This window comes from Mustela erminea, chromosome 19, assembly GCF_009829155.1.
Source record: "Mustela erminea isolate mMusErm1 chromosome 19, mMusErm1.Pri, whole genome shotgun sequence".
Lineage (NCBI taxonomy): Eukaryota > Metazoa > Chordata > Mammalia > Carnivora > Mustelidae > Mustela > Mustela erminea.
In genome coordinates, this window is record NC_045632.1 from 6095472 (window position 1) to 6108246 (window position 12775).

Genomic DNA, 12775 nt, shown 5'->3' on the forward strand with positions numbered 1-12775 from the left:
CACTGCACCCAAATACTTCAAGTGCATATATATCTGCCCCGAATTGGCCAGAAGCACCCACCCCTCGGTGCCTGAAATTATCCCAGGTTACGCCCTCAGCACAATGAGGGAAATTTACTGACCCATTGCTGAATGCCAGACGCCACTACACGCATTTAACATTTATCTATTCACACATTCTCACAACACCCCTGCGAGAGGTAACCGAGGCACGGAGAAGTAACATGCTCGAGATCACAGCAGCTAAAAAAGGGTCAAAGCCAAAGACTGAATTCCTCACAGGCAACCCATATGCTCCAGTGCTCCAATAACGTCCAAACACCCTTGATCATCACAACACTACCTCTGTTCCTCCCTCTCAAGCATCCCCATCCCATACAGGCTCCTTTCTCTCCGCACTCCTATGACTTTCTTGCTCAATCCCTGGCCATGGGATGCTTCCCTTATCCCCCTCATCCCACCACATTTTCCTCCAGCTTCCCACCTGCCCTGTTGCCCCAACAGTTTCCCTAAACTCTGTGCTCCCTATCCTCTGCTCTTGTGTGTGCCCCTTTACCTCTCTGCACCTTGCTCCCTACTCCTCCATGCCATCTGAAAGCTCCATGTTGGCCCAACCCACCCTCATTAGCTTTCACTTCCCCTAACCCTCCTCACACCCCCACTGGGCCATCCCTCTACCTCCTATTTCGCCTCTGCATACGGCCCATCCCCTTCCCCAAAGTGTCCTCCACGGACCTCTGTGACCTCTCACCCCTCTCATGCCCCCCTCACCCTTCCCTTCGCCTCACCCCTCCTACATCCTCTCCCTCCTCTGCATGCAACCCCACTGTGTGCTCTACAGCACCCTAGGTTCCTTTCATACTCCCCAGTCCCCCGCATTCTGCTCCGTGGAAGCTGCTTTCTACTTCTGCATCCTCAACTCACTTCCTCACACACCCTTCCGCCTCCTGGTACTTGCAGCTGCATTTCATTTACATTCCCTGCATCCTCTCTGTGTTCTCCCTGTGCTGCCTGAATCCCCACCCCCAAATCCTCCTCGCGGTTCCTGCATTCCCTCCTCACCCCATTTCTCCAAACACCCCACGCACCCTCTATACTCCAGCAGCCCCCCGTTTCCCCCAAGTCGGTGTCCTCCGCTTTCCCCTGTTCCATTCTCATTGGCCTCCCTCCTCCTGAGACCCTCTAACCCCACCCCTGCCCCAGCATTCATTACCCACTCCATACCCCATTCAGGCTGGCATTGCTGACGACCTGCCCTGCAGGAGCACACACAATGCTCTCCCCTAGGCCATGCCTTGGCGACCCCAGAGCGGCCTCCGGAGCTCAGCAGCCAGCTCTTGTTCCCCAGATCCCACACGCGGAGACTGCAGCAGCGTCCACTCCCCCCCCCCACCCCAGAGGTGCCTCTCACACACCCGAGATCCCACAGCCCAGAGCTGGCTGCTGTAAAAGGTACCCCCTCCAGTACTCAGCCCCTCCTCATGTACCCCTCTCCATGGGTCTCTCCACGACCTGCACAGAGGCCCCCTCACTGGGAAGCCAGCCCCCTCCCATGCTGAGAAGTGGCACACACAGGCAGAAGCAGTTACCCGTGCAGAAGCGCAGCCCGAGCTCAGCACACATGCCCCACACCGGCACGGACCCCCTGGAGGCACGGAGAGGGGCACATGGGGACAGAGACACGCAGAGGGGGGGTGGGGGGGAGGGGACAGGCCTGGCATGAGAGGATAGGTAATGGGAAACACAGCCGCAGTCCCTGGGACAGACCCACTCTATCACACACACACACACACACACACACACTTCTCAGACAGCCTCTCTGTGGCTCCAAGTCACACACAGAGAGAGACACCGCCAAACAGGGACACACAGATGGACACAGCTGGGGGAGGGGGGCTGGGAGCCCACCATCTCTCCATCTCTGTCAGTCAGTCAGTCTCTCTCTCTCTCTCTCTCTCTCTCTCTCTCACACACACACACACACACACACGCGTGCGCGCACGGCTGCAGGCAGTCACACACACGCACATCGACATAGCCACACTGACACATGCACAGTCGCACAGTGACACGCAGCGGAAAAAGAGGAGGGGAGGGGAGGCCGGGGGTGGGATGTGTGTGATGGGGGGATGACTGTGAATGGGAGAGAGGGGTATGAATGAGGGGACTTGCCAACTCTGTAAAGGGGTGTGGGGAGATGAGGATCAGTGGAACAGGGTGCCTGAGGGGGAGCCACGGTGGCTCCCCACAGGGAGGGCTCCACAGAGTGGGGGCGGCGAAGGCGGCAGAAAGGGGTAGTGGGTCCCAAACCCCGGAGTGGGATCCGTTTGGAGGGTCTGACTGGGGGCAAGGTTTCGGAGGAAGACATGAGGGGGGTCTGAAAGGGCCTAGGAAGGGGGCTGAGGAGTGTATGTGCTGAGGGGGGCTCGGGGAGAGAGGCCCACGGACGGGGATGAGAGAAGGGTTGAGAAGAGGGGTCCTAAAGGGTTTATCACAGAGGGAAGGTGAGGGGAGAGCGAGTGGGGGGGGGCGGCTTGAGGGGGGAGGAGTCCCAAGGCTGGGGGATTAGCGGCGAGGGGAGGGTCGTCACAGCGGGCCGGGGCCTCCCAGCCTGCCGCGGAGAAAAGGGGCGGCGCGCTCCGTTACCTGTAGATGTACCAGACGCTGCGCCGCCGGGGCCCCAGGGCCGGCCAGCTGGAGGAGAGCGCGGGGGGCGGCTGCGGCAGGGAGCCCCCACCAGGGCCGCCTCCGAGACCCCCGCCACCGCCGACCGCAGACAAAGCCATCGCCGCCGCGGCCCCGGCCCAGGTCCCGGTGCCGGCCGCCCCCGCCGCCGCCGCCGCCGCCGCGTCCCCGTCCCCGCTCGGCCGAACCCCCGTGTCCGGGCCCCCAGGCCCCGCCTCATGCTGACCCGCGCCGGGAGGGGGGAGGGGGAGGGGGCGCGCACCCTCCCGCGGGAGGGAGGGCAGGGCCGGGGGCTCACATGCCGAGGGGCGCGGGGGCGCGGGGCGCGGGGTCGGGCCGCGGCGGGAGCGAGAGGACCGCGGACGGCGCCGGTTTCAGCACCGCGGACAGCTCCGGAGGCGGGCGGCGGGCGCTAGGCTTTAACCCCTTGGCGTCCTGCGCCGTGTGGCGGAGGGGGCCGGGCAGGGGGGGGAGGGGACCGGGAGGGGAACGCGGGGGCCCCCTTGGCGGGAGAAGGGGGAGGGGCGAGGCGCGGGGGGGGAGGAGAAGGGGGAGGCACTTCCGGTCTGGGCCCCCCCTTAACCCCCTCCCCCCTCCTGAGCCCTCCCGCGCAGGTGCAGAGCGAGGGAGAGCGGAGAGAGACGCACAACACCATACAAGATGCCTCGCGACCGCGTGCGGGGACGCGCGAACCGAGCCCCACTTCCCAGGCAGGGATACCACGGTGAGAGAGGCCTCAGGAGGGGACGCACAGCACCCCCATCGCAGATCGACACATAATGCACCCCGACACAGTCTGGAAGGGCCAGGAAGGGAAGGCTAGAAACATTGAGACTGGGCTCCAGAACAGTGAGAGACACCCCTCCCCCCAGGCCCAAAGAAGCCGAGAGGAGGGGCAGACACACACCGCAGCTCACTCCAGAGAGGAGAGAGCATAGACCCCCCAGGGGAAGGAGAGGGGGTGGCAACAGGCCAGAACCTCACAGCTCCAGCAGGGATGCAGGGCACACAACACAGACCAGGCCCCCTCAAGGAGAGCAGGGCGGGAGGCTGGAGGCGAAGAGGCTCAGACGCACCACACAGAGCAGCACATGCCAGCGGGCACAAGGAGGGAAGGAGAAGGGGAGGGAATAAAGTTGATGGAGCTAGGGGAGGAGAAGGAAGAAGCTGAGGGCAAGAGGGACCACCCCAATCCAGCTGGTGAGGCAAGTGATTCCCAGACTAAGGCCAAGGAGAGACCCAGAGAGACACTGTCAGAGACAAGAAGCAGAGGCTCATAGGGATATTTGGGGTGGGGGGGACCTTGATACTCACCCGGTGCCCAGAGCCAGAGACGTGCCAGGTGAACGCGCACAATGGTCAAGCGCCTCAGACACTCCGGGGGCAGGGTGGCACCCCAGCCCCACCCTCTCTCCCCATCTTGTTATTTCTCTCTCCCCAACCCCCTCACCCATCCCCACTGGCCAGAACACAGACACATAGGTTTGGACACATTTAATGGAAGGATGCTACAAACAAGGAGACCCTTCCCTGGATGGGGGGAACAGTGGGGGAGGGTGTCATCTTTCAGATACCAGTTATGACCATCCCTCCCCCACAGTCTTGCCCTTCTGGAGGCCCATGCCCTGGAATCCTCCCCTCTTCTGCCCTCCCCTCCCCCAGTGCCCCAGGTCCTGAATTCCAGATCAATTGGACAGATGCAAATGCATGCACACGATTTTCTGGGCTGACACGCAGGGACAGTGGCATGCACAGAAAGAGACAGACGTGTGCAGAAACCCACCTGTCCGTACAAGGTAAGCAGACACATTGACATCCCTGGAAACACTTGCCCTCATTCTCAGACACACAGATTCAAGGAAACACAAATGTGCAGTGCCAACCGCACGATTAGCCTCAATCGCACGCCCATAAATGACAGCCAAAAATGCACCCATCTACACAGAATAGGACAGACCCTCTCGCTGTCATGGGCATCTCCAGGCACAGGGCTACAGGTCTAGGAGCCTCTCGTCACCCATGCATACAGACACGTGTCATGCTCACCTACAGAGACACGGGGGCAAGGACATACTCAGAGAATCCGTACAAGGACGCTTGCCAGTGTAAGATGTTCACGCACAGGGAAACCAGCTCTGGTCGTGCACACACAAGTCCACATATCCCCAGGCACCCCTTTCTTCCCATTCCTGACCCCATGCCCTCCCTTCCCCTCCCCTCTCACCTCCCTGGGCCAATCCCATCCATCAAGCTTCTGAAGCAAGTCAGCCAGCAGCCAGGGAGGGGAAAGGTGTCAGTGTGCCTGTCTCTCCACCCCCACCCCTCCTGGCCCAGCTCTGCCTGCCCCTCTCCCCAAACCCGTGCGAGGCATGGGATGCATACACTTCTGCTGCACATGACCGCACAGAGATGAGGCACACGAAGGAGAAAGGCCTCCAGCCAGCCACACACACGAGCTCCCCAGCCCCAGACAGCTCCATACTTATCTGTCCACCCCATTGGTCTTAGGCTACCCAAAACTGGGCAGTCTCAGTGGCTGCCAAGGATGGTTTGGGACTGGGCTTGTGGTCTGAAGCTAACTCTGCCTTCCCCCACCTCTGGATTAAACTTTAGAGGGAGCAGAAAGGAGGCTTGGAGGTGGTAGACATATTTAAAGGTGGAGTATGAAGGGAGGTTGGGGTAAGGGGCACCCAAGGGTGTATGGACATTTACCTTGGGGCATCAAAGCTGTCGTAGGAGCCCACAGTATAATGCCGGAAGAGTCTCTTTGCCTTGTCACTGCGGCTTTCTGCAGGAGGACAAAGGACGACCTTAGACCCTCACTCTGGAAACCATGGGCCCACTCCCGGGGGTCCTGGCCCATGTCGTCCCCTCTATTCACCCCCCAGAGTCCCACCCCTGTCAGGAGAACCCCAGGATGATCAGGGACAACTGGAGAGTCCTCATTACCTTGTTTTCCTTCCTGGGAGCGGTTCGCCACCTCTTCTAGGCAGTCCGAGGGAAACCAGCCAACACGACCTTTGACCTGGCCTTCCCAGAAGCCTCCTTCCCCGATGCTAAGCACTGGGTGGGGAGCAGGGACATAGAAACACTTCTGTGTTTCTGTGTCGCCTCCCCAACTCCAACATACTTGATGCACAGCCTTGCTACAATTCCCCAGCACCGAGCATAGGGCCTGGCCCAAGGGCATCCTTAATAAATGTCCAAGGAAGGGATGAGGGGTTGGCTGGAGAACCAAATCCTATCATTCCTGCATTCTTGCTTTCCGAATCCAATGGGGACATCCAGAGGCACTGGGAGAAAGGGCTGTGTCTGGTGACATGGTCCTCGCAGGTTAAGTCCCCCCAGGACTGACCCTCACCTCCCTTGGTAAGCAGCCAGGCACAACTTGACTGTTCTATAATTTCCTGATGCCCTCTTAGACTCCCTAAGCCCTTCTGCAGTTCCGCCACAGCCCCCATTCCCTCCCACTCCCTCCTGGCCACTCAAATTTCTGTCCTTTGCTCCCAGCCCCTGCCCTCTGCCTCCTTTTGTTTCCCCTGGCTCTAGACGGGAAGAGATTAGAATCACCTCTTTCTTCCTCTCCACCCCTTGTCCCTGGAGGCCATTTCCTGCTGGCCCCATCTCTTAGCCACACATAGCACACCTTTGCTGACTGGCTGTGCTGTGTGTGTGCCGACCGCTCAAGGACAAAGACGGACATCGGGAACTGCTAATGTCTATCCAGTTCTCACCAGTAACCAGAACCCTAAGAAGGGACACTTTCGTTAAACCCCTTTTACCCACAGGGAAACTGAGGCTCAGAGGGCTGAGGTCATTTGCTCAGAATATACAGCTTATCGTCCACAGAGTCTGGATTTGAACACCTCTCTGCGTCTCCAGGGTGAATGCTTGGAGTCACAGTGTTTTGTGACCTCTCTGTTCAAGCGCTGTGTTGCTGCTCCTTCTAATACTGATGATCAAAGCAACAGTAACAAAGGCACGGTCTTCCATTTCTTCATTTCTCCTGGCTCTGTCTGCGCCCAGCCCTTCGCATACTTCCCTCACATCTACAGGGGTAGGTGACAACTGGTTTCCCATTTTATAGACGAAGAAGCTACAGCTAAACAGAAAAGTCCCTGGTCCCAGAGACGACTCAAGCCACACTAGGATTTGAATTGGGGCCCCCTGGCCCCAAGCTTTCTCTGCTTCAACTGCCACCCTTGGGAGGATCTGGGGAGACCAGATTGAGGAGATGCTCAAGGTCAGGGAAAGGAGCAAGTGAGGGAGTAAAAAGGGCTCTGGGCTCTTGGCTAGCCCTCCAGTGACCAGCTGGGTGGTCATGGAATCAATCGTCCGTTCACCAAATGAGTATTTATTTAGTGTCGGTCATGAGTCAAGCACCAGGCTAGAGTGCTCTTGGACACAACCAATGTGGTTCTTAACCTCGCGGTGCTTCCACGCAGGCACCGTGGGAGGAGTAACTCTGTAGGTGAGCGCACGATTGAAAGTTAAGGTCAGCCCTTCAGGGGAGAAGGACCAGGTGTCCAAAGAAAGGCCAGATGGGGGTCTATAAATCGGATGGCAAAGAGGTGCCAGGACGGTGTCCCGGACAACATGACATATAGACTGAGACTGGAAGGATCCTAGGAGCTGAAGAGGCAGAGAGGGAGGAAACGTTGTTCTGGGAGAAGAAACAGCATGTGCAAAGCGCCTGGTGTGGAAAAGGCTTGGGGCATGTGAGGAATGGGGAGAAAGAGGTTCCTGGCGCCTTGTGCGGGAAGGAGAGAGTGCCATGGGATGAGATTGGTGGGTGGGCAGGGGAGGGGCTGGCAGCCAGGCACAGGCACTGGGGTTTGGCCTGAGAGCACAGGGAGCCTGCAGCCTCATTGGGATGGGGTAAACCTCAAGGGCATGGTGGATGGAGGCACGCTTTGAAGCAATGACATGTCATCCTACTGTAAGGGAAGGACATCCAAACCGGGCAGTGTACAGAAGTACTGGGCTTGAATTTCAGAAAGAAACTTGGAAGATACTGCACATGGGAGGTCCCACCCTCGGACCTTAGCTTCCCCTTCTTCTTTCAAAACTCAGTCTCAAAGCACAGACCACACCCTCCAAGTGGCATGCATCTGTGCACGCATACCCGCTTCCCAGGCACCCTGCCTCTAGCGGCACTGCCCCTGGCCTCCAGTTTGCTCCTCTGTCTGGCCATTCATTCAGCAGATGTGCACTGAGGCTTCCTGGGTCCTGGGTCCTGACACGGGCCCCTGGCCACCCAGAGATCAATGACATGTGACCTTGCTTTCAGGAACTCACGCTACGGGAAGAAAGAAGGCGAACAGATCCGATACATGACCCAGCTGATGCTCTGATCCCTGCACACCTTTCCATGACCCACACAACCTCTGTCTCCTGTGGGAGGAACCCCCAGCTTTCCCAGACAGCCGGGGTCTCTCTCTCTCTCTCTCCTCTCTGAGCACCTGTCGTGGGGGCTCGCTGAGGACAATGATCATTGGCGTTTGCTGTGTGCTCAGCATTGTCCTGGGTGCCTTAAGGGAACTTTTTAAATCCTCATCAGGGTCCCGTCGTACAGATGAAGAAACTGAGGCCCAGAAAAAAGTCTCTTGTCTGAGGGTGCCCAGCCAGGAAGCGGTAGAGCCGGGATTTGAACCCAGGAAGCTTGGCCCTCCAGCGCTACACTACTCAGCTCCTCTGCAGCTGAGAGTCGGCAAAGAACTGCTCCCCCGTCTCGCATTCACTGCTACGTCTGCTTGCTTCCCGTTTCCAAGCCTCATTCTATCCAAGAACACACGTCACCAGCCCTGCGAAGTCTGCACGTGAGGGCTACTGGCACTGTTTTCCAGAAGCACACAGAAGAACCAAAGAGAGGCAAACTCCAGGAACAGCAGCCGCCGGCCACTCAGGGAGCCCTGGGCTTGGCCCTGGCTTCCAGCACCTGTCTCAGAGCCCCAGGAAACGGGCCCCATGCTGTTCCTCAGAGGAGAACACCTGGCAGGGGCAGGAGGTGAAGTCAAGGTGGCTTGGCCCCACGCTCCACACCAGGTGGCAGGAAAGACCATGGGTTCAGACTGGGGACTGGGGCAGGTCACTGGACCTGGGAGACCATTCCTTCAACTGTCAGAGGGGGTCCCGACACCCTCCTGAAAGGCCGATCCTGCGGGGGAGACCACTCCCACAGGGCATGGCATGGTGTTGGGGTCCCCAAATGCTCATTTTCCCTCTTTTGCCTCAACACGTCCTGCCGACGGGCGGCATTGCAGCAGCTACAATTCATGCTCAGGGCAGGGGGTGTCCAGGGGGCTCTCTGGGGTCCCCAGAGTATGCCCTGGACAGTCTAGGCCCTGGAGAACTGTTTGTTCTTGACTGCTTCCTCAAGTGGTTAGCTCACCTGCCCGACCATCGCCCCCAGTCTGGCCCAGCCCTGCCCTGCCCGGTTACCTTTGATCTTCTCCCCCTTGCTCAGGGAGATCTCCCCCTCCGCTTGGGCCTGGTAGGACTTCACGGCCATGAAGGAGCGTCCAGGTACGGCTGAGTAGAGCTTCCTACGCCTCCCGCGGCTGCCCAGGGAGCCCCCAGGGCCCCCCGAGCCCCCCGTGCCCCCTGCCGGCCCTTCCCTGGGCGTCCCGCTGGAGCTGCATACACAGAGGGTGTGAGAGGCAGGGGAGAGTGGAGGGAGGGGGCACCTCTGGGAGAACAGGGGTCCGTGGGGTGGGGGGAGATGGAGCATCAGAGTGGGGAGGGGGTCTGAGTGAGCTTCCCAGCTCTGGCATCCTTAGGGGAAGAAGGCATTTGGGGGCTCCCTCTGCCGGCCCACTGCTGCCCCCCTCGCCCCCCCACCCCCTCCTCTGCCTCCTGGCTTCCGGCTCTGCCCCTCCCACGGCCCTGCATGCTGTGCCTGATTCAGCTTCCTGAAGTGGAGCTCTGACTGTGTCATCTCTCAGCTCCCTCACGAGCCTTCAGCGACTCCCAGCTTCCTCCTGGTGCAGGTCCAACTCCTCTGCCTGCCGTGCCCAGCCCGCCATGATTTTTCGCTCTTCCGTGTCCTCAGGACATACCGGCCAGCCACAGTCCCCCTTCTCCTCCTCTTGCCAGCCTGACCTCTTTACCCCCGCAGAATGCCCCCTGCTCATCCTCCCCTCTACCCTGAGTGGTTCCTCTGCTCTGCCACCCCTCCTCTGGCCTCGTCTCTAAACTCAGATACCCTTCCCCAAGTCCCTTGTCTATCCCCACCTTATTTGGCTTTTTCTCACCTTGCCCTGTCTGTCTGTCTGTCCTCAGGGGCTGGAACCAACATTTCCATTGGGCTCCCCACCCCTGACCCCTGGCACCGAGCAGGTGCTCAGCTAAACTGGCACATTCTGGGACAGGTGCAAGACTGCGGCTTACAAGGCCCTTCCCTCCTCAGGGGGCAGGAGCAGGAGCAAGATCTGGAGGCCTGAGGGGGTGGACCAGGGCCTGGGGTGGATGGGGCACCAGCCTGGGTGGGGGCAGTTGCGGCTCCAAGGATAGGATCTGGTTGGGACCAGGGCTGAGCTTTCCCCTACCTGGGCCGTCCACGGGGCTGCCTCTTGGCCTCTTCAGGGTGCCTCCCGCGGGATGGGGAGCGAGCCCGTGCACCCCGGGGGCTGCTGGCACTTCGGAGGGTCCCACTGCTGAGCTTGGTGCTGGGGGCCGAGGGCTGTGACTGGCCCTGGGGCCCTGAAGTAGGGCCAGGGGCCCCAGAGGATGAGGTCCCCGGGGCGGCAAACACCATCCAGTCGGGCAGGGCCATGCTGGTATCACTGTTGGCCCGAAGCAGCGCTGGGGGCACCGTCAGCCCTGCGCCTGGGGGTCCCCGTCGCCGGGCTGCATACTTGGGGGACTCCTGGAAGGGCACTGAGAGGGCATAGCGGCAGGGGGCAGAAGGAGCAAGGGAGACAGGCAGGCGGAGGGGGTGTGCAGGCAAGGGAGGAGAGGCATGAGAGGAGAAAGACAGCCGTGAGAGAGAATGGGGGGTGGGAATTGCACCCCTTATTACCCTAATTACCCCTCATTACTATTCAGATAGTAGTCTCACTCACAGCCCAGTGACTCCCCAGTCCCCCCATACACCCCCAGCTACCCATCGGATCTCCCCTCAGCCCCACCCACCCCTGCTCGCTCACCCACATCCTGTTCTCGATGGTTTCGGATCAACTCCCCCAGTTCAAAATTCCCAGCGATCACTGCCACCTGGAGGGAGGGGGCACAGGGAGGTGGGGTGGCCCAGGCAGCAGAGGGAGAGGGCGGGAAGCATGGTGAGGACCCCTGCCCCCCAAACCTTCACCCCAGCAACTGCACCCCCTTCTCTCCCAAACCACCAGCCTCTCCGCCAGCAGCCCTACCTGTCCCACCTTCCTCACCCCCTGCCTTCTTTGTGCATCACCCCCTACCCCCGCCAGCCCTCACAGCCCCACACCTGGAAGGGGGTCTGTCCGTTGTTATTCTTCACATCCTTGTTGGCTCCTCGATAGAGGAGAATCCGAGCACAGGTCTCCTGAGGACGAAAGCGATGGTCGGTGGCAGAGAGTGAAACAAAAGGAAACCATGAAGATCATGAGCAGACAGAGGCACTGGGCTGAGAACTTCAGGAACAACCTGATCTAAACCTGCCTGGCCCAGGACAGTGGCCACTTACCACACATGGCTCAAGAGCCCTTTAAATGTGTCCGGTCCAAACTGAGCTGAGCTATATGTGTAAACTATACACCAGATTTTAAGAACTTAGCATGAAAAAAAATTACACATCTCTAATAATTGTTATATCGCTTGCATGTTGACAGGATATTTTTGGAAACCATGGGTTACTGAAATATGCTACAAAGATTAACGTCACCTGTCAACTTTTTAAAAAAATGTAGCTCCTGGGACACTTAAAATTACACGTGTGACTCCTGTTACTGTCTATTGGACGGCGCTCATCAGAATCAGGGATTCTCGACCTCAGCACTACTGACATTAGGGGCCAGATACACCTTTGTCGTGGCAGCTGTCCTGTGCCTGGTAGGACGCTTAGCGGCATCCCTGGGCTCTACCACTAGATGCCACTAGCACTCCCTTCTCTAGCTGTGAAAAAAACCGAGAATGTCTGCACACAGGGCTAAATGTCCCCTGGGGCCAGGAGTGCTGAAGTCCAGAGCCACCAACCCAGGCTTCATGGAGAGCTTCCTATGATCCATGTCAGGGGCATAGCACTTTAGAGGGGAAGCTCACTGTATTGCCCAACAGTTCCACGAGATGGAAATTGCTACCCCCATTTGACAGAGGAGGAAGCTAAGGCATCACAAGTAGCCACCAGTCATGCAGGGGGTGACTATCAGCAGTTGGATTTGAACGAAGATCTGTCGGGCTCCAGAGTCTTTCTTCTTATCATGCATTCTGCTAGACCCAGAAGGAAGGGGGTGGGCAGAGGGGGCCAGGGTTGAACAGTGGGGCTTAGGAATGCCATCCATGTCCAGATCGGTGCCTTCCTAATGTCAGCCAAGTCACTCCCTCTAGATAAATCCCAGTGGCCTCACCATGGCCCTAGAGACTCCAACTCCACCTGGTTTGCCTGCTTTCCTACCTCCAGCCTCATCAACTTCATCTTCTGCCATCTTTGTTCACACCCTCTACTCCAGCCACACTGGCCTCTTTCTTCCACTGACAGGCATGCTCCTGCCCCAGGGCTTTTGCACCTGCTGCTCCCTCTGCTTGGAATTAATTGTCTGCCCCTAGATTTCCACATGGCTCATTTTCTCACTTCATTCAGGTTTCTGCTCAAATGCCACCTCTTTGGAGAGGGTTTCTCTGGCTACCTTGTCAAAATAGCTCCCTATCCTGTTCCCTGTTTTATTTTTATTTATACGATGCCCACTACATGCCAGGCATTCTTCTAAGCCAGTATTAGCTCATTTTCTTCATGACGCTATCTCCCTCAAATGACATTTCTCTTTCACTTGTCTCATTAGCATCTCTCCCCCACTACCTCGTGAGTTTTACATAGGGGCACCCAGCACTTGGAATAGTGCCTAGACCACAGGAGCTGTCCAATAAACTGTTACTGGAGTCTTCCACCATTTGTCTTGCC

General features: G+C 58.5%; 1 protein-coding gene across 6 annotated transcripts in view; it reads right to left on the minus strand.

The window, feature by feature from the left end:
- Positions 1–12775, minus strand: part of SHANK1 (SH3 and multiple ankyrin repeat domains 1) — a 55516-nt gene that overhangs the window by 22947 nt on the left and 19794 nt on the right. For 5 of the 6 annotated variants that reach the window (XM_032324383.1, XM_032324382.1, XM_032324385.1 and 2 more), the window contains exons 9-15: positions 11126–11203; positions 10833–10899; positions 10233–10563; positions 9127–9320; positions 5635–5748; positions 5398–5473; positions 4910–4939 (exon numbers count right to left, since the gene is read on the minus strand). In XM_032324383.1, coding sequence (XP_032180274.1) covers positions 4910–4939; positions 5398–5473; positions 5635–5748; positions 9127–9320; positions 10233–10563; positions 10833–10899; positions 11126–11203 — 890 coding nt within the window. The remainder of the gene's footprint in view (positions 1–4909; positions 4940–5397; positions 5474–5634; positions 5749–9126; positions 9321–10232; positions 10564–10832; positions 10900–11125; positions 11204–12775) is intronic. The other variant, XM_032324386.1, reaches the window with a different exon arrangement.